The sequence below is a fragment of the Sminthopsis crassicaudata genome, chromosome 6, assembly GCF_048593235.1.
Source record: "Sminthopsis crassicaudata isolate SCR6 chromosome 6, ASM4859323v1, whole genome shotgun sequence".
Taxonomy (NCBI): Eukaryota; Metazoa; Chordata; class Mammalia; order Dasyuromorphia; family Dasyuridae; genus Sminthopsis; species Sminthopsis crassicaudata.
In genome coordinates this window covers 91,594,639-91,621,554 of record NC_133622.1, presented here as the reverse complement: position 1 = coordinate 91,621,554, position 26,916 = coordinate 91,594,639, and the positions used below count along the sequence as shown (strand labels likewise).

General features: G+C 34.0%; 1 protein-coding gene and 1 long non-coding RNA gene across 2 annotated transcripts in view; both read left to right on the top strand.

Annotated features, from left to right (window-relative positions):
* The window catches only part of HPGD (15-hydroxyprostaglandin dehydrogenase), a 49,234-nt gene extending 43,593 nt beyond the window's left edge, over positions 1-5,641 (top strand). The window contains exons 6-7 of the mRNA XM_074272920.1: positions 1,630-1,793; positions 3,163-5,641. Coding sequence (XP_074129021.1) covers positions 1,630-1,793; positions 3,163-3,295 — 297 coding nt within the window. The 3' untranslated portion in view covers positions 3,296-5,641. The remainder of the gene's footprint in view (positions 1-1,629; positions 1,794-3,162) is intronic.
* A 10,330-nt stretch (positions 5,642-15,971) lies between these two features.
* LOC141546806 (uncharacterized) overlaps positions 15,972-26,916 on the top strand; it is a 64,858-nt gene continuing 53,913 nt past the window's right edge. The window contains exon 1 of the long non-coding RNA XR_012483425.1: positions 15,972-16,810. This is a non-coding gene — a long non-coding RNA (uncharacterized LOC141546806). The remainder of the gene's footprint in view (positions 16,811-26,916) is intronic.

Genomic DNA, 26,916 nt, shown 5'->3' with positions numbered 1-26,916 from the left:
ACTGTTAGTGTATATGACTCAGCCCAAATCATTCTCATCATTTCCCATGATGACCAATGAGTAGTATGTGAAGGGTGTAGTCTAAAATCAAGAAACAGATTTTTTTTTCTCTACACAAAGTTGTAACTGATCCAGGTATCAAACTACCAAATGGACTTCATAAGAGCTTTATTTTATTCAGCTCAACAAATTAATCCACATTTATAGTAACTGGGATCATCCTTCCTCATCCCCTGATGTTAGGTATAGTTTCTAATAATATAAAACAAGCTTATTAAACTTTGCCTGACCATGCCTCTTTTGCCCCCCAAAATTTTATGCAACCTCAAGTATGTAAATATATATGTCAAATTTACTGAGAATAAATCATAATTTTGTGACCCCTACATTGTTACATAACTCCATATGAGGTCAAAACCCACAGTTTAAGAAGCTTTGATATGGAAGGCTGACTTCATAAGCAAGAGGGATTAATGGCCTAAATTGAGTCAGTCTTATTGAGAGCAACATGTGAGAATTTTTTTTTCTAGCCATAACTAATACATCCAATTTGTTTTCACCATAAAGCCTAAAAAGGATTTATGGGAAACTGAAGATCAGAAACCTTAGAGATATATGAGAAAGCACCTCATATACAAATATAATCCAAGAGTTTTTAATCTGGAATTTATAAACATGTTTTTTTTTTCTTATTTTGATAGCTATTTCAATAAAATTAGTTTAACTTCAATTCTATTTAATATTGATTATGTAATTCTATGTCTTTATGCATTTTAAAAAATTCCTCTGAGAAAGAGTTCATAAGCTAAGACAGCCAAATATTTTATGACATACAAAAAAGTTAAGAAGCTCTGATTTAAATCCAACTTTCTCATTTTACAGATGTGAAACCTGAAGCCTTGAGAGTTAAGGGGAAAACTTTTGGTTGTATTTTCATTTGAAGCATTTGAATTGCTCTCATTGGGAGAATAAAGACAATAGCAAACTATCTTACTGTTTTCCAGGACTCTGTGCTAGTTCTTCCATGGAAGAACAGAGTCCTTTTCTCATAGTTTGAAATATTTGTTTCCAATTAATCAACATGTTTTTAATTATTATGTGCCATATGGTCTCTAGGGATACAAATACAAAAATGAAATAGCTCTTATCTTCAAGGAACTCTTACCTCTTTCCTGGAAGTTTGGCTTCACAAATTAATTGCACATATACAAAATAAATATAACATGACAGAGAAGAAAACACTTGATTATGGGAGGAATTATGGAAGGGTTCTTGAAAGATTGAGCACTAGCTTGACAGTTGGGTTGGACTTAGAGTGCTTTAATAGAGCATTATTCTAGAAACACAGTCTGGTGGATAATTTTGAAGGTCTTGTTTTGTCCTTGTGTTTTGGCACCTATTATAGTGCCTTCATGCAATTATTATTGCAGAGAAGTTTAGTATTTGCCCTGGGTCCAATAACAGTAAGTATATGCAAAAGGATTTGAATTCTTAAGTTAGCTCATCTTATATGAATCCATGCTATCTCTTGTGGTATTTTGCAGATATTATTGTACACTAATTATATTCAAAATTATAGTACTTTTGGAAATCAATTATTTTAAAATAATCAATTTTTTTCTCTTATAGATTGCAGCTCACAATATGAAGACTGGAGTGAGATTAAATGCCATTTGTCCAGGTTTTGTTAATACACCAATCCTCCAGTCCATTGAAAAAGAAGAAAACATGGGACAATATTTTGAATACAAGGATTGTATCAAAGATATGATGAAAATTTATGGAATATTAGAGTAAGTAGAGATCTTCATATTTTCTCTACTAAGTTATTTAATAATATGTTATTAAATAATTAGTTATTAATTAATTTAATTAAATAATATTAGCTTATAAATAAGCAGGCAATTTGTGGCCTAAATGACTGTGTTTTGCTGTACCTATGAAGCCAGGGATGACATTTGAGTTTTTTAATGTTAAAATTTTATTTGAGAGAAAGAAGTCTGCTATCTTCCAAAATAGAACTGCTTAACATCTTATTGATAACCAGCTGTGAAAAGGGAATATCATCAGTATATATTTTTAAAAATAAATGTAATCTAAGGGTCTTCTCTATGATTAATTGATTGATTATCTCTGAAGATGGAAAAAGAACCAAACTGAACTGAATCTATGGTTTCACTGGTTTAGAACATCCTCAGATAAGGAAACTCCCTCTATCAATGCAATTTGACATCTGCTCTGCAAGTTATAGTCTTAGATTGCTTTAAGTGAATCTGCCCAAAGTCATATAGCCAGCGTATGTCTAATATGTTACTTGAACCCATTCTGATGCCAAGTAAGCCATAGAACCCTTTCAAAGATTAAATATTGATAATAAAATATAACTTTATCAGTAAAAGAAATTTATTTTGGGGCATGATGAATTTAAGATGCCTAAAAGATATCCAGTTCAAGATGTCCAAAAGTCATGATACATGACTATATAATGTCTCAAAATAAAATTTGAAGCAGTAGAAGCTACAAAAGGATGTTTTCCAGCACAATACAATTGAACATACTAGCAGAAAAGGTCTGTTGCACCAGAGTCACAACTGAGTACACTCCAGGGAAGGGAGAAAAAATATGGAATGCAAATAATTTTTAAAAGAAATGTTAAAATGTTTAATGTATAATTGAGGAAAAAATAAAATACTTAAAAAATAAAAAAAACATAAAACTTTTTGTCAAAGTTCATGGGATCCTAACTCAACATTCTTTATTCTACCATGGCTAAATAAGAAAATGTCAAAATAACATAAGGAAACCATGAGTACTTAGTGACTTAATAAAGCCAGTAATAGGCTTTATTTATTTAACAGTATTATTTATTTGTTTGTTTTATTTTTTATTTATTTAACAATAATAGAGCATATGAAATAGGGAAAGATCTATCTAAATGAAGTAACCAAAATCTCATAGGTTCTCTGATTACTGTAAACATTATTTAAGTTTTCTGAAATCTGACTAAAAGTAATTGGGAATGATAATGCTTTCATCATAAACTTACTCTTCTCTTATAGAGTAGAGTTCTGGAGCCTAGAAGTAAGTGAGTACTTTAGAAATTGCTAGAAAAAAGAAAAGTCATCCTAACTTTTAAATTCATCTCTCATTTCTGTTTTTTAGCACATCAATCATTGCCAAAGGATTGATAACCATTATAGAAGATGACACTTTAAATGGGGCAATTATGAAGATCACAACATCTCAGGGAATTCACTTTCAAAACTATGATACAATTCAATCTAAAACTCAGTAAACATTTCATGAATTGCCAACATTTGAATAGAAATACAGTTGATGGATACACACATTTCTGGATTTGATTCATAGACGCTATCTGTTTTAAAGATTTTAAATCATAGTATAAAAGGTATCTGTTTTAAAGTTTAAGTCCTTTCATGAGAAAATTTATAGTGAAGAATAAATGTATTTGTATGGGAAAAGGTTAATGCCATTTTTCCTTGTGGTATATTAAACTTGTGATTAATAGTTAAAGTAATTCTGATACATAGGATGGACATGAAAACCTAAGCTATGAGAAATGCAGAATGGTGTTGAAATACTAGTCCGCATTTTTAAAAGTCTAATTAAGTCATTTGTGTACAAATGATACATTTTTTGAGGTCCATCATGTTTTGTTTTATTTTTTTTTCAATACTTGAATTGCTCTTTCAAGGCAGATAGAGATATGTTATAAACAATTGTATTTGTGTTCATAATTGGTTTAAATGAGTAAAGCTACATGAAATAGCAAATGCTCAATCATAATACTTTTAATACTTAATATATACTCTTTGATCTGAGTAACTCCTATTCTTAAAATTTTGAGTGTATTTATTGTGACAGCATCCCTTTGTAAGAAGTAGAAGAATCAAATACAGTCGATATACTTACTACAGAGAGGACTAAAGTTATTGACTAAAAATAGAACTTGGGACTGTTGATTTCATAGCTCAGATTCCTGTCTTAGGAGATACACAGCCTTCCCATTTGTCAGTCACAACTTTTAGTTTCTTATTGATTAGTCTAATTGAATTCAAAATTCTGAACTTTAACTTCAGAAGCTTTAATATTAGATTTTAATGGCAGTGCTTTTAGTATTGGCAAGTCAACTTTTAGAAGTGACATGAAGCAAAAATAATAACAAAGAACCTTTCCCCCCAAAAAAATTAATTTATATACTATTTTATTTTTTAAAGTGTAACTGAAATGTGTATTTCAGATTCAATTTTCATGTTAACAATTTCATGGATTTCAAAATTGCCTGGCTTTCACTGAAATCATTTGATTTAGATCTCTAAAATATTACTAATTACTCTCAAATTGGATGATTAATTATTTGTTTCACTATTCGGGAACTGATTTGGCAACAGCTACAGGATACAATAATAAAAACTGCCATGAAATAGTGCCCCTTTTGTTACTAGCATAATTACACTCTCCAGGGCCAGTAAAGGAAAAAACTGGCTACCTTACCTGAGGTGTACAAAAATGTTTTCTGCTGCATTAAGTTAAAGTAATCCATACTCCACTACCACTCAATGGTAAAAGCCCAAGATTCCTAACTTAGTCACTGAAGTCTGGAAATCTGAGAATCTACTTTCCCTGCTGAATTATAGGCCTCCTAATCTGAGTCAGGTTCTCTGGACTGTGAAGCAAGGAACTGATGTACCTCCTAAAGGAAAGCAGATAAAGATTAGGGTTTTCATCCATAGGGTCCCATATATGTTACTGACTAAAATTCTGTGTAGTTAAATTTCTGCTATTTTGTGGAACTCTTGAAGCTGTTGGGACAGACAGTTTCAGCAATGCAGAACTCCAGTGGAAGAAGATTCAATTTGCTGGAGATAAATTGGGAATAAGCTATGTCATATCTAGGTATAGACCTTTCTAAACATGCATTGAATGTCACTATTGTAAACCATATTTTCTTTTTGTCCTTTTTCATTTTCTCACTGTGACATGAAGTCCTATTTTGAAATGTGTGTATAGTAATTAGACCACCTATCCTGCATCCCGGCAGCTCTCAGAAAATATGCTCTGTGATGAAAATACTCTCTTTCAAGACAAAGAATTATCCATAGCAGGTATTAAGAAGCAATATTTGAGCAGCACCAAATAAAAATGTGAGTGTATATATTTTTTAAAAGTCTGTTCAACTTTCAAAAAGTATGTAAATAGTGTTCATAAATCCTACAACATGATATATACTACATGAGCCTATGAATAGGGGAAAGAAATAGCTTACTATGTTGGGAAAATCCCAACTTGTATATTCTAACCACGGTTGCCTCTTATTTTTATATCACCAGTGATGATTCCAATATAGATAAGTGCTTCCCCTGTTTCTCTTTTCTTCTGTGAATACAGGACTTCCAAATTCTCAGATTCTCTTCCTATTTCCAAGTTACAAAGGATCCAAGCAACCTATTTTTTTCTCTGTTGTAACTAACCTGACTATATAGGTTAGACTGGGAGAAGATCAAAATGGAAATTTGTTCATTTGTCTTAAGTATTTAGATTTTTCTTTTGTTGCTAAGTGAACATTAAAAGCTGAAGTGGATTAAAGATGTAAATTTTAAATAAAGTTTAATGGAATTAATATGCTGCATCTGGTTCCAAGAATTTTTTCTAGAAATAAGAAATGAAAAGGAAGCCTTTCCTGACTTTACTCTCTTACAGCACCCCACCTCCCAACTTTCCCAACCCAAACCCCAACTGAAAATGCTCTCTCTTCAAATTTCTAATGGCACACTGCCTGAACATGTCCTTTAACACTTTCTTCTCTGCTCTATGACCTAGTTATTTTTGTATTTGTCCCTACCACTCCATTTACTTTTCTCTCTCATTTTATTTGAAAATTCCTTTACAGCAGGTAAGTCTTTGTACTCCTATCTTGAAGCACAAGGCTTTACACAAAGGTAAAGTTAATATTTACTGAATGTATTGAATGAATAAGTGGTAATGGCACTTATAAAAAGGAAAGCCAAACAAGAGTATATCAGGGAAAACAAGAGGTAACAAGGTCCCTGGCTAAGGGGTAAGACCTGAAGCTAATCCTTCTTAATGTATGATTTTGAGAAAGTCATTTAAACTTTATCAGACTTCTTATTAATTTGGGAAAAAACTGAGCATTAGAGTATATCACAAATATACTTATTTGGCATGAAAGGAAACCGAGGCTGAGAAAGGTTAAGTGATTTGTCAAGAATAAGTAGTAAGTTAATACAAGTACAAAGAATGAAATATCCCTGCTTGTAGGAAACTTCTAATGAGAGAAACAAGTACATATAATATATCAAACAAATTAGCAAATATATGCAAAATAGATAAACCTAAGATACTTTATGAAGGAAAACAACAGCAATTTGGGAGATCAAGAAAGACTTCATGCAAAAAAAAATTTTTAAAATCACCTGAATTTCATCTATAGGAAAGAAGGACTGTAAGGCAGAGGGAAGGAGAAAGTGCTTTCTAGGCCTAAAGAATGGCAATGTATAGGGGATGAGCAGTAATGGGAGATAGACTGAGGAACAGAAAAATAAGGTTGGCTAGATCACAGGTTACAGGAGGGGAATAATAACCAATGAGATTAGAAAAATAGGCAAAAAGTTACATAGAAGTTAATTGTATTGCCTAACGATTTAAATATGGCTTTGCAATTTGTAATCCCATTACGAAGTAAAGATTTCCACTCTGTATTGCTGTATTGAATTAAATTGAATTGAAAAAATGGCTTCAATTTCTGAATTCTTCTGATCAACATAAGCTCCAAGATATTACAGCATCAGCATTCTCAATTTACTACTGAGGACAAGCTATGACTACAGAATATCTTTTAAATTTTGTTGCAGAGTATTTCTGCAATATATACATATGTAAAAAGGCAATAATTTTGAAATTAGACTCAAGATATAGGATGTGTGTGTGTGTGTGTGTGTGTGTGTGTGTGTGTGTGTGAACCTAATTTCCCTATCAACCATTCCTTCCCTAGCTAATATTCATTTAGGTTGGAGAACATGCCAAAAAAAAAAAAAAAATATATATATATATATATATATATATATATATATATATGTTTGCATTTACATGTGAGCAGTTTCTCTTTACATCGAACCTGTAATTATATCTGAATAGGGAGCTCCTGGCAAGGACTTTCCATAATGAATATATGTCAAAACCTTTGCCACTTTAAGAATTTTAAAGAGCTGCTTGGGACACAAAGCCATTAGAAGCTCTGACAATAGAGTTCCACAAAGAATGTGTAAAGGCTTAAACCCAGATCAAACATGATCAGCAATTACCCACCATGCCTTTCTGCTATACTAGTAATTTCTTCCCTCTAAGATTATCTTATCTGTAAACTTTTATATAGTTATCAGGTTTTCTCCCTAGCAGAACGTGAATTCCTTGGGTATAGAGTGTTTTTACCTTTTTGGATATCACCTAAACTTAAACTATAGTAAGTTAAGTCTGGTGACTTGCTACCTCTAATTTAAAGTAACCATCTTCTAAATATATCCTGGTATTTAAAAGATCCATTTTTTTCATAACTGGGTCCTTGGTCTCAAATCATCTCCCTATATTTTTCAATTTGTCTGAAAAGGGAAAATTAAGGTTGTCCACATAGTATCCAGCCTTCTAGCAATGAGTCTCTTTGCACTGAACTCACAAAAGTCTTTGAACATAATTATTAATAAGCCTTTTAAGCTTGGTAGGAACTGCTAAATACAGTTTTGGTCATTTAGTCAGTCATCAAGAAATCATTGAGTGTCAAGCATTATAGCTAACTGGAGGATATAAAGGAAAGCAAAAGTAGCCTCGGTATACATCTAATAATTGATTCGTGGAAATTCAATCGATCACCAAGTGAGAGAGTAGAAAGAGGAGGCTCAGGAAAAGCCTTGAGGGATACCCATAGTCAAGGAGTATGACAAGAAAATCCAGCAAAGATCCTCAAGTATTGATTGATTGATTGACTTATTGTCACTTTTGCTAATCAGCCCCATACTTCCTTTTGACTATGGCATCTAGTAGTTCACCTTTCACAGTTGTAGAAAGGAACAACTCTCCCTTTACAATTTGCATTGTAGGATAATTTTTGTTTGTTCTGTTGTGTATATGGAAATATTCTCTGTGTGTGTTTAAATTCAGAAAAGAGAGATAAAGAAAATGTACCAGATAGTGGGATAAGCATAAAGACTGAAACAAAACAATTCTCAACCTCAATGAGTTTTACATTTTGCTGGGATCATAAGATTATCCTCCAAATATTTTAATGAATCTAATCCATGTTCCTACTCTGTAAATTGTACCCCAACTATATTTTTCCATTCCATGTGATACTTTGTCCTCTTATAAACCATTCATAGAGAATATACTCCAATATGCTGGGAATCTTCCTTTGCATCCCTTCTATTTCAAGAGTACTAATAAAGCATTTGAACTCTCCATTTCAGTCCTTTCTCTCTATATAACAAGTTCATTTATTTTTGTAGGGATATATTTATTTGATAATTTTCATACCATTTTCCTAATCAAGACTTTTTTGGTAATATGATTCAATCTACTCACATACCTACCATGTTCCTCTTCCTTGCTCTTTAGGCAGACTACAACTGGAGTTATTCTATGAGCAGTGACACATTAGCATATTTGGATGATTTTAAAGGTGGCTGGAAATAATCCAATATGCATTCCATAAGTCAGCTACACCCTCCAAAGAATAATGAGTCAAATATCTCTCACATTTAAACTTAAAGAAGTAGCTAAGTATCTGAATGAAGATAAACAATAAATAGATTTGGACAACTTTCATAAAGAAGGTAGATTAACTCCCTTGCTGCCTTGTTGTTCTTTATGTGTTCTTTACCCCTCCTCCTCTAAAATATAAAGCTCTTGAGGACCAAGACTTGTTTGTAATAATATCTGTAGTACTTATCATGTGCCTGACATATGGCAAGTGCTTAAAAATGCTTTCTCTTTCTGTCTATCATCTATTGATCTATCATTTATCAATATCTATAAAATAGGAATAATAAAAACATCTACCCTGCAGGGTTGTTGTGAGGATCTAATGATTCTGATGCACAATACTTTGCAAATCTTAAAGCTCTATAGAAATGTTAGATATTACAGTAATTAAAACCAGTTGTTTTCCAGAAAAATTCAACTATCTTTCTTTAGAGTGATTTTGAAGTGTCAAGAGGAAAATGTTTTGGGAGACTCAAAATGGAACAGTGACAACATTTGCTTAATAGCTGTAGTAATAGATGTAAGGCAATTTTGCCAGATAGCTACTCCTGGGTTAATATGCTTCTGATCTCTGAGTAGATATCAACATGACGCACGGCCATTCTTTATTAAAATGAGTCAAAGATTCAGCTAGGGTACAGAAGCCCTAAGAGGAATTGCCTAACACCACCACCCTCTTTCCAGTAAATGGAAGCATAAGAGCTAGTAAGACTCAAGAAGGGAGCCTGGGAGAAAGGATACTTGGAAGATCATTGGACTGTTAAAAAGGAAATAAAATTTTCACTTGAAAACCTAGTGCCAAATTAGAGTTCATTCCTGAAGTATTGGAGTTTAGACGACTTTTTAAAAAAAATAAATTCTGATAAATTCTGAATTTCATTTTCTGCTTACAACTGTGTAGCAAGCACTGTGGACCCAGCTTTTCAGTTAAACTGTGAATACTTTCTTCAAATTATATCCACAGTTTCTAGGAATTTGAACTTTTGAGTTGTTGACAGGGTTCACTTTAAACCAGGGATTATTCATCTGTTCTGCATCATAGTTCTTTTTGTCATTTTGTTGAAGACGATGGACTCTTTCTCAGAATCATGACTCTAAGTGCATGAAATAAAATATATAGGGTTACAAAGAAAAACAATTCTACATAGTTATACATAGAGAAATATAGTTTTCTTTTTTTTTTTTAATTCTCACATCCCAGGGTGAGAACTCCCTTAAACAATCAAATAGAATACTTAAGTCTGTCTGCCTACATGCTGCTCTCTATCTTTACATGCTTCCTGCTCAAATTTTTAGAACTAACCAGGCATTCTCTCATCATTCCTTCTGTTCTTATAGCAACTCCATTCCCTCTTTAAAGACGTTCTCATCTTGATCTGCTCTGGGAGGGGGGGGGGAATTGCATGAGAAAGCAAGGCTTTGTCTCTAATTTCCATTTCTTACAGATTCTATGGTCAGAGATAGACAAAGAAAAGCATGCTGTGTTACCATCAAGTGAGTGGTGCATGTCCTGCACACTGGCTTTTCGAACAATGCTGTTTTCTTGAAGAGAATCTCCCTTTAATTGAGAGCTTTGAAGTTCAAATTCCCTAGTCCAACAAACCAAGAGTTTCTATAAACAGGTTCACAGGACTAAAAGAAGCAAGAAGGAACCATAGGAACAATATCTTCCAAACCCTTCATTTTACTGATGAGGAAATAAATCCAAAAGGATTAAGTGCACCTGTCCAATATCATATAGCTATTAAGTAGCAGAGCAAGAATTCAAATTAAGTCCTCTCAATCCAAATCCACTAAAATCAAACTTTGAAAAGAGAAATTTGAAGACAGCCAGGAAAACAATATTCATGATGTCTATAATAAAGTTACTGAAAAAACCAACCACAAAACTACCAAAATAGAACATAGGGAAATTATAATAACCAAAATTGGCCTTCAAAAAATCCATATAAGAAGATGTTTCCCCATACCCTTCTTCACAGAGGTGAGGGCTTATGAGGATGAAACAGTGATTATAAAACTTCAGACTTTTTTTCAAAGTGTTAATTGGTTTTGCTGATTTTTCTTCTTCCTCTTCTTTTTTCTTGCTGTTTTTGAGAAGCAATCATTATTAAATGACTTGCCCAGGATCGCACAGCTAGGAAGTTTTAAGTGTCTCAGGTCACATTTGAACTCAGGTCCTACTGACTTTAGAGGTGGTACTCTATTCACTGATCCATTTAACTGTCTACTTTCTTCTTCTTCTTAAAAAATTCTGTTATATAGTTTGGTTTTCTGGGAAGGAAGATGTTGAGAGGAAAATGGATAATATAGAACCAAAAAATACCAATACAATATATTAATAATAAATAATATGCATTATTTTATTAACACAGATATGTAGAAACATAAATATTATTTTATAATGTTATATAAAATACTTAGCAAATCCATTAGATTATAAGCTTTTTAAGGCAAAGGAGTGTGTTTTACCTCTTTTGTTATCCCCCTAGAACTTAGCATATTGCCTTGTACTATTGTTGTTGTACAACCCTTACAGTTGCTTAATAAATATTGATTGATTCTTGATTGAGGTACCATGGAGTAGATAGCTTTTTGGATTTGGAGTTAGGAAAGCCTGGGTTCAAATCTTACCTCTTAACAAGTATTTATTAACCACTTACTAGTGTAGCTAAGGAGTTCAGTGGATAGAATACCAGGCTAAGACTCAGGAAGACAGCTTTCTGAATTCAAATTTGACCTCAGATACTTACCTGCTTGTATCCCCAGGCAAATAACTATGTTTCTCTCAATTTCCTTATCTCTACAGTAAGTTGGAAAATGAAATTGTAAAGCCACTCCAATATCTTTGTCAAGAAAACCATCAAAAAGAGTGACAAAGAGTTAGACATAATTGAAAACAACAGAACAACAATGAATGTGCCAAGAACTGTGCCAAATACAAAAAGAAAGGACAATTCCTGACCTCCCTCGAGATAATTACATTTTAATGAAGGATGACAAGCCAGGAAGTTGAAAGGGGGGATGGAAAGGGTGGAGAGAAAAGTATGAAGTTCAAGGATATGGCAGAGAAAGTCCAGAGTCCAATGGTCTGGAAAAGAATGAGGCAAGCCTGGCCTTAAACAGTGAATGTGCAATGTGTTGAATACAGTTTAATTGAAAGAATGGTGGACTGGCTGACAAATGATACAAATCCTAATCTTTGTCTCAACAAGGTAGGTAACCTGGAGCAATTTTTTTTTAACTTACCCTAGGCCTCATTTCTCACAGCAATTACAAAAGATCCCCAAAAGTTTTTTTCCAGCTCCAACATTCTGCTGATCTAGTTAGTTATTAGATTAAGTTTAATTGATTTTTATAGTATTACAGTAATATTAGTGATTTATCTCGTGATTACTGGTTCCAATAAGATAGTATGAACAGTGGCCACATCCCAGTAAATCCACCTCACCAGATGGACTAAACCAGGTTGAGGGTAACCAATAGGTCCCAACCTTGCTAATGAGTTAGGGGAGTTTCTATCCCAAACATAACACTTTTCCCAGAATGGGTCTATGAGAACAATTTCTCTCTCCCCCACCAGTGGCCATGTAGTTAGCTGAAGCAGGAACTATGTAGTACTTAGAGATTGATCAGATATGAAAGACACCAAGATCATCTACAGCATCTCAGGCTATTTTTTGTCTTTTCTCTGGGCTTTTAATGGAAGAGAAAATGAGGCTGAAGATTTTGTACAATTCTCTTTTATTTAAATCCACTTCACAGATGAGTCAAGATATCACCCCATGAGCAACAAGATTTACATATTCTCTGTTATCTCTCAGGATTGGTACCCATAGATTTAACTATTATTAAGTTCCAATTCATAACTTCAAATGCTTATCATATTGATCTACTTCTCTTGAATTAATTTGATGTGACATTTTAATATTTCAATTCTTGGCTAACGGCCAGATAAGCAATTTGGTTCTTCTAGATTTAGGATCACTTAAGTTCTTGAGCATTTTTATTTAGCTCCAAGATATAGGGAAAGGTTTAGTGGAGAGCAAAAGGAAGATTTCCTTTGCCAGCCAATTTGAGTCATTTGTAATTGGACTTTCTAGCTTCCCTAAGCTTTTTCACAGAAATTTGGAGAATATTTTGCTATGATGAAACTTGATCCCCCTCTGTTCCAGCATTTTTTCAGATAGAAAAAAAGGAATATTATTTCATTAAAACTAGAGAATAGCTTGATTTTTATTTCTTTTAATGTAATTCTTTAAATAACTGTCAAAGGTGTTGTTAAAGGATTATTCATTAATTCATTAGTCTTATTCCTTACACTTTATTTCATTGAAAAACCTGAGCTGTTTCAGGACATTTACACACTAAGAAGTCAGAATTTTAACAAAACAAAAGCACTAATTTAGGGGATTTCATTTTGCTACTTCTCTTCACTGATTCTCTCAGTCCTCTGTCTCTCTACTCCAAACACAAACAACAATAAAAATTACAGATTTTCTTATTTGAAATATAATCAATACTCTTAGTGTAGCTACAGGATCCAATGAGAGAATACCTAGTAGCGGGACAAATGTCATGAGAATCAACAGCTATGAACAAGCTATCAACAGCCTGACCAAATGAACTACTTTTATAAAAAAGTCTATATTATGTAAAAAAGTTGATGTTGAGCACCATAGTTTCATTCCATAGAGCAATATTATAAATGAAACAATGGCAGAAATATGTGGCAGAAGAATTTTAATGATTTTACAATCTTATAGGGTTTTACTATGTATTTCTCTTTATATTTGAAATATAAGGCCTTTATAAATGCATATAAATTTTTTTCTAAATTTTTTGCTTTCTTTCTAATCTTGGTTATATTGGTTTTATTTGCACAATAATTGTAAAAGAAACTATAAACTCAATATCAGTGAGCACCTTGTGGAAAATCAGGAAAAGTTATAATTAATTCCTAAATTTGCCTCTAATTAAAAGGTTGACTTTGAATATATCATTTTACTCTTGTAATTCTTAGAATCTTCAACTTTGAAATAAGGGCCATGGGTAAGATTATGTTTCAATACAACTGGCCTTCAGAAAAATTTTACCTTCTTCAAAACTCTTGCTACAAAATGGTACTTCTTAAAATTTACAGACTTCCTTCTTTCCATTGTCCATCTCATTCTATACCTGAGAGCCCCAGAATAATCCATTATAAATATTAGAATATTTACTTATTCATACTACTTTTTGCATTAGAAAATATTGAAGTAGATCATTTCTAAGATATCTTCCAGATCTAAAGTTTTTGACTCTACGAATGATGAAAGATTTATAGATATATAGAGGTTTCTGATCATTAAGAAAAGGAGAAATGTGAATTGAATGATTTTTAGAAAAATTCCACATTATTTAAGTACTCTCCTGGTAAAGTAGAGAGAAATTCTTCATTCCTAGAGAAAATGAACTCAAACAGAAAAATAGTGGATACAAAATATCCCCTCCTAAATTGGGATGTATTCTATCTGCTATATATACACAAAGTTCCTAGGGAAAAGTATGCTCATAATTAAAACACAATGGTACCAAAACACATAACCAAATTCATACATAATATGTAGACAAGAGATACCACCAGATTCCTGGTGGTCCGCAATAAGTTTGCTTTGGGGTATGGCATAGCCTACAGACCATTACTTAACTAGGCTGACTCCTTATTGATTTTGGTCAAAGAATTTTCTTCTTAAAAAACAAACAACAACAACAAAAACTTGACTCCTCACTGAACTCATTTACTGAAGCTACCAGAAGATTCTACTGCCAACTGATCTGTTTCATCTCCTAATACTCATTTGCTTAAGATCATGCAAAAAAATAGACACAAGATATTGACACCATGAATTCATGGCCTTTTAGTGGGAAGATGGGGAGGAATGCTGTTAAGATTCTTACAAGGTCCTAAGTCACTGGAATTGATAGAGACAATAATTATCTAATTTAGCATGGTACTTAACAGTTCTCTATTTCAGTAATGTACTTAGTACTTATTAGAGTTCTACAAGATTCACACCTTTAAGAGAGCATATATAAGCTAGGAGCCTCAACCAGGATGCACTCTGGGAGATTCACAAGCCAGAGAAGGCAGCTTAAGCTCTGGGAACGAAGGAGCAAGATAGGCCTCTATTAACACTAACTGGGCCCCAGGAAAAAAGACAAGATTTGGAAAGAGAAAATAAAGGATTTGGACCAGCTTAACAGCTGGTTGCATTCGGGGTTATGATCACACTGAACTGAAACTAAGGCTGCCTCCAGAAGCCCCCCAAGGAACCTGCTCCCAGATAACATTACATTTTAGAGAAGAATATTATAGAATGCTTCTTCATTAAGCAATTCAAAGTACATTCATCTTTTTTTTTTTCCATATCAAGGGGGTCAGGGATGTAGTATCCCTACAAAATGGAAATGTTTTGGCCCTCTTTTCATACCAGAGAAGAAGTATGACTTTTTCCTTTTTTTTTTCTTTTATGAGGTGTTTACAGTATCTTGTTGTAAAATTCATGTTGATTTTATACATTTCTGAATTTCAAAACTTTTTCTGTGGTCTTCACATATCATCTGCAGCTTCCACAAACTCTCCCCAAAAATTCCTTTTTAACTTTTTATGGCAATCCATGATATAATGAGACTATGACGGGGAAAGTTGGTATGTAGAAGGAATAACTGTAGTTATTTAATAATTTGCTGCAAGGGAAGAGAGTTGGTCAAACATTTTTGTAATCACATTCAGTGTTGATATAGCAACCAATTATAAGAAGCTTTTTGTCACCACAAAGCAAATGAACAGGAGCAATTGGAGAATACCTGTTCACTCACTAAAGTTGAAAGTAGGCTCACCAACTCTTAACATGGATTGACTAGGCTTTTTTTGTCTTTTTTTGTTTTTTAGTGCAACTCACTAAGGGAAATGGTTCAGTCCAAGATTTAAACCTAGGTCAGCTCTATTGGTCTTTATAGGAATCTATATAACTTTACTACCAACATCACTGAGTTTCATTTATTTGTACAAGTCTCAGGTTCACTTAGTTTTTGCATGACCACTAGGGCAAAAGAACTGAGTAAACACCATGTTGTTAATGGTTTCTATAGAGAATAGTTCAACAAATAATCACTTTCCCTTCTTTCCACCTTTCTGATTGATGTAACATTGATTTTTTTTTTGTCAAAGGCATTTGTATAGTTATGGATCCATCAAACAAAATTAATTGTGAGCCATAAGATAATCCTGGATCCTTCTTTACTAATTACTTATATTTTGGTCATTGGTAGTAACATTAACTTGGCATAAGAATTTCTACTTTACCCATAATCAGATAAGCAAGATTAGATATTGTAGACAATGTTCTTTGAGCAAAAAAAATTGATAAACAAGTAAATTATGTATAATGACTAGAGAATAATGCATAACAAAAATGTGAAACATCTGACAACTGTGCCCAATGACTTCTTAAACTATAGAAATCTTAGAAACCACAGGATCTACATGGAACAAAGAGTTCTCTAATGTGCACAGTTTGAGTTTGTTTAGTTCTCCACATGTATGCTCATTGTAATGACTGGTACAAACAAGTCAATCCATGTTAAGGCTTGGTGAGCCTACTTTCAACTTCAGTGAGTGAACAGTATTCTCTGACTGTTCCTGTTCGTTTGCTTTGTGGTGACAAAAAGCTTCTTATAACTGGCTACTATGCCAACACTGAATGTGATTACAAAAAGGTTTGACCAGTCTTCTCTTCTCTGGCAGCAAATTATGAAATAACTACAGTTATTCCTTATAAGTTACCACAGGATATTTAATTCATTTCCATGTAGAGGAGAGGTAAAATTGTTCATCACAAGAAGGGGAAACAATTCTACACTAGAGGGTCTTTGTTCAGAAAAGGAAATTAGAATTTGGTGCAAAATGGAACCCATGAAGTGATTATTGCCTTGGCTGCCCTGTTTGATTTTAACCATCTCATCAAAGAGCAAGGTGAGTATATTTGATGGTTGATCCTAGCAAGGAGAAGTCTTTCACCACCTCAAACTCAGCTCCTTTCTTCTCCAACTCTAAAGTAGCATTTACTCCCAACACTCCAGCACAGCTGTTCAATATATGTCCCCTTTGCTCTGCAAGGGGCATAGCATAACATGAAACATCATTCACAAATGCAAATTCAGTGTTTATAAAAACTTCCTTCACTCATTTCTTTCACCCACAAGTATTATTCCTTGAGTTGCATATCCTTTTCTCTTCCATCTTTCTATTATTATCCATTAATATACTAATTCATCATTGGGCATAAATATTCCACAATAAAAGGAACTTCAAATTCTTCTTCTGTCTCACGAACTTATTCAATGAAAACCATCTCTGCCTTCATATTATTAGTTTATCTGTTTATCAGTTAATGTTTCTTCAGGTTCAATTTTGCCTTAGATCTTCTTGAAAAGAAGTTATCTTACAAGCATATAATTGACATCTGTTTTATTTTCATCAGTGTTAGTTGTCATACTGTTTGTAGTTAGTTGAGAAGGTAGTTAGGGCTATTGCCCCCAAACTTTTTTTGTCCAGGTTACTCCTGCTTTCCCAGACTCTTGTTTTAGAGTCTATAAGAATGGCTTTTAAATGAAAGGATGAGGGAAAGGGAGAAGAGTGATAAAAGAGGCCTGATCTCAGTGATGTCTTAATTAGTTGTAGCATTTATTGCTACTATATTATTTTCCTAGAGCAATTTCATTTAAAAAATTGTCTCTACCCTAGAAAATTGTAAAGCGAATCAATAATTCTCTTTCATAGTTCTAAGCTCCCAGCCAGAATTCATATTCTGGCAAAACACCTTATTTTCCTATCTCTCCTACCAAGCATACCTCAGTTGCCTCTGTCCACAGCATTCAAACAATAACACCCTGCTTATCAAAGTAGATCTTTCAATTTTTTATATAATATTTTATATAATTTATATATATATATATATTTATTATTATTATATTATTCATATATTTATATAATATTATGATATTATTTTGCTAGTTTAAAAGAAATAAAAGTAAACATAGAAAGATCAACAAACTTGTAAAAATCAAGTTTTGAGTAGAGAAGAAAGGAAAAAGTGAACTAGAAATGAAGGATCATTGCCTTGGGTCTATAGTGCATGGAATAGTGTTCAGTGCTGCACTGATTTTGTGGTTCATGTAATTTTGGATTTGGATTTTGGATACTGATGATTTCATGCCTGAAGTGCCTCTGCAATTTTCATGGTGTGTGGTTATGCCTCCATGGTTTGCTCTCTCTGGGGTCCCTATCCCTTCTCTTCCCTTAATCTCTTAGGATGAGTATGATGGTTCTACAAGTCATATCAGCCTCCTCACTTAGTTCCAGGGCCTAAACAAAATGTGTGGTCACAGAGAATAAGGATGCTGGGAGGTCTCTGGCCAATCATCAGTCATATGTCTCCAAAATTCTGATCTCCTTAATACTTCCTGGAGTAGGCTTAGTTGACATAGGGTTGCACATTTGATTAATGTCCAAATGAAAATACACAGTTTGGTGAGCGCCATGCTCTAAATCCCATTCCAACTGTATGGAACTACTACTTTAGGATTAGTTTGAACCACAAAGAAAGAAATAGGTCTCATCCAAGCATAAAACATCTAAATAAAGGAAGTGAATACATACTAGGTTTTAAATCCTGCAAATATTCCTCCACCCCTCAACTCTTGTCTTCTTGGCAATCCATCTTTGTAAGCCATCTATTTCTAAAATTTCTCTGCTGAGTTTGTCTGGAAACACACCAACTTTAAGGGGAAAAAACCCTGATACTTGTCTCTGTGGAAAAAACAATGATTAAGTACTGGAATTATATTCAATCTTAACTGGCACTTGTTCAGATTCTAATGTGAATTTTACTTTTTGGGGAGGGAAAATGTAGGTCCCTTTCCTTCCTTTCCTCCTCTTCTACTCTCTTATCTATCTACTATATCTTTGGCTGACTTTTTCCTAGCAGATCAAATTTAGGTCATGTGCTTTTTGATAGACTTCCAAGTGCTATTGGGGAAATTTGAAAGAAAAGCTTTCTAGAATCACTTTCCTTAAATTATCTTTTCTAACAGATGTAAGATCTCAGGAGTATGTTTAAATTTGTTTCTGTCCTTCAAAAAAAATCTTTTTAAAAATATATTGAGATATATAATGTCTACCATATGTCTTCATGCTTATCATTTTTAAAAATTATAATAAGGAGAAAGCTAATCAGCATTAATACTTGAAACAAAGCTTTATAAAGATCTTTGAAATAATATTTATCAGTTTGAAATATAGGCCCTGAAAAAAAAAATTTAAGCTTTTAGAATTCCGAAACATACCAAATCAAGGCAACAATTTTGCCAACATACTCTATAGTCAGACTTGCCTATTTTCTGAGACTCATATTTTTAATTTAATTTTTGTTTTACCATGGGATTCTTTTTTGAGTATCACAAAGCTCAGGCTTCTAAGTTCCAGATCCCACGGATTCTCAATAGTTATGTTCCTTTCAGTGAGGTTCTGGCAGACATAAACTATGTCTGATAGAATATCAAAGCGTATCAAGCCACAGGAATTGAGAGAAATTTAGAGGTTATTTCTCTACAACCAGATCCACCCATCCATCCTCTCCACCAAAATAAAAAAAAAAGCAAAGTCATTAACTTTATGCAAATAGGGTACTGGGATTTTCTAATCAAAGGAAAAGTATATGAAGCCTAGAAAAGAAGATTGATTTTTATTGCTTTTAGGTCCCTTTGGACACTTATAAGTTTAATTCAAAAGCTAAATTCTCACAGTTATAAAACTTTGTATTTGGAGTAAGACTTTTGCATTTGGATCCTCCCTTTGTCCTCCCTCATTTCTCATGAGTTACTGGAACCCCAGTGCTCCTACTTTTACCACATCATTATTATCCTAACCGTATTTGTTGTATCAGTTGCTACACTTCTGAGGAAAGAACTTTGGCCTAGTTCTTTGGATATGGGCATGGAAAGAAACTATCATTGGGAGACGACAGAAGTAGGAGGAAGTAGTTTATGACTACTCTCTCTTTCCTTTCCACGAAACCTCACCCTCTAGTAACTAACTCTATTCTGCCCAAGTAGTAAATTCAGCCTACAATCCTACAAGTAGTTTGTGTGGGTCGGAGAAATCCAGAGCATTAAATGACACCACTGTCTTTAATTTGTTATGTTTAAACAGGAAAGATAGCCGAGACTGTGGCCTAAATTCAAAATTATAAGCATTTTTAAGTGTATTGTACTAGGGACTGGTAATTCAAAGATAAAAATGGATACTGTCTACCCTCCAGGAGCTTACATTCTATTTGGGTCAGGATGGGATGGGGCCACAAGTGCACAAATATTAAGCAAATGCAGAAAGGATACAAAGCCAATACATAGTAATTAAACATCTTAAAGAGAAAGAGGGAGGGGGGAGAGAGAGAGACAGAGAGAGAGACAGAGAGAGAGAGACAGAGACAGACAGAGACAGACAGAGACAGACAGAGACAGAGAGACAGAGACAGAGAGAGAAGAGAGAAAGTGGGAGGGGAGAGAGAGAAGGAGAGGGAGAGATAGTAACAGAGAGACAGATGCAGATATACACACACAGAGAGACACACACAAAGACAGATTCAGAGACAGTGAGAGAGCAATAGAGACAGGGGAAAGAAAGAGAGAGAGAAAGACATGTATCCATAGATACATAGGTATCTTCCTTATCATCATGAAGGGTAATACTATCTTCCCATTCCAAGGCTTGAAATCTAAGATGTCATACACAACTCTCTTGGAGGTCCTCCCTTCCCTCCACACTAATCCAAGTTGTTGCCAAAGCCTGTCAATTTCTCATTTTTGTCTCCCAAACATGCCCCATATGCCCCCTTCTTTCCTCTAATACTGCCCATTCTAGTGTAGATACTCACTATCCCATACCTGGAGTACTGCAATAGTTTGTTCAAGGGTCTGCCTGCCTCAAGTTTCTTTCAACTCCAATTCAACTTCCATTTGGTCACCAGTTATTTTCCTAAAGGAAGCTAGAAATTCCTAAAGGACAAGGAGATGAGGATAGACATCCCAGAACTGTGTAGGTTAAATAAAGCAAAAGCATAATGTTAGGATTGGAACATTAATTACAGGTAAGAAGGAATAAGTTTTCAAATTTAAACATATTTTAAATATATATTTTTTAAAAATTTAATGAAAACATAATGGTACAAATAAATGGGCAGTGGGTAAAGTGCTGACCTAGTGTCTAGAAGATATGAGTTCAAATTCAGCCTCAGACATTTGCTAGCTATGTGACCCTAGGCAAGTCACTTAACTCTGTTTACCTCAGTGTCTTCATTTATAAAATGAGCTGGAAAAAGAAATGTCAAAACATCAAATTAGGTCATTAAGAGTCAAACTCAACTGAAATGGTTAAATGAGTATAAATAAATAATTGCTTTTTTTTTTTTTTAATAAGAGATATTAGTGTAAGCACCTCAAATTGTCTGGTGGGATGATGGTGCTTTAAGTTTCCATTCAGCTCTCCACTCTGACCAGAATACCCAAACTAAGTGCTTCACCCTCCTGCAAGTGCCCGTAGCCAGCAGTGCCCTTGCTTCCTTCCTCCCCTTTCCCATCCCAAGTCTCTGCACTCATTAGATGCTGCTTCCTTCTCTCAGCAGTACAGCTGAGCCTGGTCCAATTGATCAAGGTTCCCTCAGTCTTCCCTGAACCCAAACCCCAATTTGGCAAACAGTCCAGGAGGTTAAAGTCTCTTTGGTTCCTGTTGAAACTCCAGTGATAGCCAGCTAGCCTCAGGGATCTCCACTTGAAGTTTCTGCAGAGCTAGCCTGGAGGTGTTTGCACTTGAGACAGGTTAATCCCCAGCCCAGAGTCTTTCTTTAGATTTTCTCTGGTTACATAAGGAAGAACCCTGTTCCACCACGTCTTCTTGATTTTTTCACCAGTTTATGTTTGCCCTGAAGCACAAATGTGTTCTATTTGAGAGGAAAATCTAGAGAATATGAAATTTACCAACCTACTCTGCCATCTTCTCAGAATCCTCAATAATTGCTTTTCTAAGTTTTGCAGATATGTTTGATTTTTGCATTACAAATATTTACAGATTATTCCTATTTCATGACAAAGTAAAAAGAACTGAAAAAAAAAAATCTAATAATGCAGTGACCTCATCTGAAAGTACTTGCAATAGTTCACATCTATAGTACCTCCCTAGTCTCTCTTTTTAAAAAAAATAAAGTTTTCTCTACCTCCCAATCCTGACCTTTTTTGGGTGAAATACTTTTCTATCATTACAAAAATTTACAATACTTTGCCAATGTTTTCTTCTTAAAAGCTCCTTCCTGGTAGGTATCTCCAAAACATTTAACACTATTGGCTATTCCCTCTCCTGTCTGGATTTTTGTGGCACTGCTCTTCCTTGGTTCTCTTCCTATCTCCCAGGCCACTTCTCAGAATCCTTTATTAATTATCATCCCTGTTCTATCCCCTATCTGTAGATACATTCCAGAGCTCTTTATTGAACCTACTTCTCGACTTTCTTTCTCATGATGATTTCATTCTCATGAGTTCAACTGTCACAACCAAGTGATTTACCTTTTCATTTTAAAAAATCCCTCTCTTTCCTTTTTTTCTGCTTTAGCTCTGACTGTCTTCCTATCTACCTGCTTTATCTATGGCTGATTATTTCCCTGAAAGATTTACTATTAGTTGCCTCTATACAGTTGACTTCCAGTTCTATATATTCAATCCCAGTCTTTCTCTGGGATCTTTAGGTAAGTGTCATCAACTGACTATATTTCCAACTGAATATCCCTTAAGCATCCCAAACTCAGTATGTTCTGAGCAGAACTCATCATTTTTTTTTTGCTACAAATCTAATCCTTCACCTTCCTTTGGGAATACCACCATCCTTCCTAATCCTGACTCTAATCTTAACTCACAGTTTGATGTCTCTACTCTTAACTACTTCAATAGCTTCTTAATCAGTCTTCTTCCTGAAATCCATCATCCAAGCAGCTGCCAAAAATGATATTCCTAAAGCATAGCATTCATCATGTCACTCCTCTGCTCAAAAAGGTTTTGCCTTGAGAAGGAAATACAAATTCCCCTGTTTAACATTTCAAGTCTTTCACAGTCTGGCTTCAGCCTACCTTTCAAAACTTATCACTGTTAGAATTTAGACTGAGCCACAGGGAGTTAGAATGCACAGAGCATGGATTAATAGATATATTTAGAATGTCACCCTCTACATCTACTGAGATGTCAGTTTCCATAGAACTCCGCTGATCTATATTCAACAAGGATATTGGGCTAAAATCATATTTATCTAATAGAGACCAGATATTTTCAATCTAAGGAGAGGGGGGGAAATGTGGACTGCAGTGGTTAAGATAAAAGCCATTTTCCCAAGTCAGATAAATCAGATGTTGATACTAAGTAATCTCACCCTAGGCCAGTTGTGTAATAGTTAATTTAATGTTGACCAATTCAGTTCCTCTTCCACTTAACCCTTATCTCTCAGTCTCAGTCTCTGTGCCTCTGTCACTTTCTCTTTCTCTCACATACACAGGGAGGGAATAAATATATTAAATGAAGTAAGCAGTAAAACAATAATCAGAGAAACTGATTGTTCGACTATAAATGTCAAATAAGAATCAAAGCCTTTTCAAATCTGGAGTGAGATAAAATTCAACTCAATTAAGGTATAAATGACTGAGAAGTCCACCTTTAGTAGTGTATGGGATTCCAGACACTGAGAATCTAGGGATGTATTATATTGACAGTATCCAGCATCTCTGGATGGGGTGCTACATAACCCATTATTACTATTAATTTATTCTATAATTCAATCTATCTGATCTTCTGTTTTTTTTCCTCACATATCCTATTCAGTCTTCCTAATCTATGACTTCCCAGAGGCTACCTCCCAATATCTCAACCTTTAAGAATCTCTAACTTCCTTCAAAGCTCAGCTCACATGCTAAATCCTACATCCCTACATCTTTTTCCTTTCAATAGAATGCAATTCCTTTTGGACTCGAATGGTTTCTTTTTCTTTTCTTTTTTTTTTTCTTTCTTTCTCTTTTCTTTTTTACCTTTGTATGCTCAGTACCTAGCAAATTGTAAGCATTTAATGTTTATTAATGATCTGAAAGAAATACTTCAAACAGAGGGAAATTTGGATAAAATTTATATGGAGTATTTGGAACTCATGTCATCTTCAAATGTTAAATCGTCCATAATGAAATATATGTGTTATCTTTGGACTTCAAGCTCTTTTATCTCATACTCTGTAAATCAGAAAATAAGCACTGAGAGACTTGGACTGAAGAGAAAATATTTTAGGATTAAAACACTGAGCTTTATTTTCCTGCTCTAATTCTAGTAATATTGATAGCATCTTAAAATTTATAGTATTTTTCTTTCAAAGAATTTAAACACTTTTTTTTTCTCATAAATTTCCTTATTTTTCTTCATGGTAGTCCCAAGACTTGCTTAATTAAGGTCATGAAGTCAAGGAAGATCCAAGACTATGATCTAAGTTCCTAGTTTCTTTGCCAATGCTCTTCCCAACAGAGTAGACTAGATTGCCTAAATTATCAAGTAGTCTGCCAGAACAAGGAGTGAGGCAAATGACAATAACACAAATAATCTGAATTAGATAAATAGGAGACATATTTCATTGTTCCTTTTTAAGTATCAAGTCAGGTCTTTTTAATCTCTCTCTGCCTATGTCTGTCTCTGCTTTTCTGTGTCTTCCTCCACAACACACACCTGTTTCCTACCTATTGATTATAGAATATAATTGAGACTCCTTTTAATCTCAAATATTCTTTATGTGGTTAGATAAGTAGCTAGAATTAGTGCTCTGGACTTAGAATCAGAAACACTTAGGTTCAAATTCCACCTCAGTCACCTTGAACAAATGACTTAGTTTCTCTATGCCTTAGTTTCCTTGTCTGTAAATGAAGAGATTGAATTTATTTGGCTTTTGAGGTTCCTTCCAATTATAAATCTGTGACCTATCTTTGCTACCATAGTCTCAGGTGCAAAGCATCATATTTTTATGAAAACAATGGAAGACAATACCAAAAATTTGGTCAGGAAGTCAGATTTGGTGGAAACAAGTGGTCAGATTATAACTAATATCAGTATCTATTATCCCAAACCTACAAAAGACTGAACTGTTCTGTTTGTTTGTTTGTTTTTTTTCTCTCCCACATGCTATTCAATCTTTCTTATCTGTGTCTTTGTAGAGGCTATTCCCCTATGCCTCATATGAATTTCCATTTCTAAGAATCTCTTATCTTCCTTCAAAACTCAGCTCACATGCTAAATCCTGCATTTTTCCCCTTCAATATAATGCAGCTCCTTTAGGATGAGACTTGTGACACAAGGCTAACAGCTATTCTAGAATATGTTAGAAAGTTGGAGAATAGGAAAGGGTACTTTTGAAAAGTACAGATTTGATTGATTTGCACATTTGACTACAGAATTTTGGGATTTGTTTCCTAGGAACTAAGGAATTTAATGTAAGTTTTCATTAAATTTGTTATATTTAACATATGCATTTACTGATACTTTGAGTCAATCTTTCCTTCTGTCTTGATCTCTTACAAGTTTTTATGGAAAGGGGCACTTCTGGGACTTTTAGTTGTTTTGTTGTATTTTGTTTTGTATAGTACTATGATTATGTGGGTTGGGTTTTTTGGGGGAGGAGAAATCAGTGTTAGTCCCAGCATATGTTTTTTTGATACAGTGTGCATTAAAATTGCTGAAAGAAGGAGCAATTTGAGAATATGCTAAGGCTTGTTTTACCTCTGAGTGTAGACTTCCAAATAAGCCAGATGGTGGTAAATCACATAAACATTTCATTCCTTGTTTGAAGAAAGTAATTTTCATTTTATGTTTTTCTTCTGGCCTTTTTATCTACCCTATTTTCTTCTAGTTTATCTGCCTCTTATATTTACATAACAGTTCCCTTCAGCTTATGACTTACAAGTTACCTTGACACAAAACTGTTCTTTTCTGGATGAAAGAAAATATGTCATACGCCATCCTTCTTAATTTTTTTTTATTAAACCATCTGGACAGCTGAAGTCCAGAGCCCAAGCCTGTCAACCTTGCATGATAAAGTGCAAATATGTTCCATCATGGGAAGAAAACCAAACCAGAATGCTCTTTTCTCATTTCCCCACTCCAGTAAAATAATAGGGAATGTATACATGTCACATTAAGATCTGCCAAGAATTTTCCAGTATCTCTATGAGATAGGTTCTGTTATTTTGATCCCCATTTTACAGATGAAGAAACTAAAAATAAAAGATGTTAAGTGACTTGTCCAGAGTCACACAGGTAGTAAATGTTTGAGACAGGGATTGAACTCACATTGGGAATCCAAGTCCACTATCACCTTGCTGCCTCAATTAAATAAAATTTAATTTCTGCTAGTCTCAGTGAAAGACAGTAAGCACCTATTAAAAAAAAAAAAAGCATTCAGCATTTCAGTGAAACAACAAAATACTTCCTGACTAAAGTATTTGAGAGAGGCTTTCCTTAAATTGTATGGGGGAGGAGGGTTAAATTCAAGGGCTAATGTTTCCTTTAAGCAATTGAGAAGAGAAACAATAGTGCTCTCTCTTCTCAGTCTTCATTCTAGCTTGCCTTATAAACCTAGATAAACAAATAGTGTTTTCCCATCCAAATTAGTCGCTGGGGCTTTGAGATGTGCCAAATAGGGTATTAAGTACACCTAGGTCACACATAGCTAAGGTTTTCTATTTCCTACTTCAGCCTCTCTAAATGACTAGGATTGCACACAAGTTTAGTACTTCCCACAATTATGGTGACTGATAAACAGTTCTGAAAGTAATAAGATACAATTTGAGTTTTCAAAGCAGTTGCTGTTATACAAATGAAGAATTATTTTTTCTTACATAATCTAATATTTTTTTAATCTTTAAAACCATGTCAAAAAGAGAAAGAATGAAGAAATCAAAGGTGGCAAAATAACTTCTTTTGAGATCATAGATTTAAGGATGAAAGCAATGGCATGCT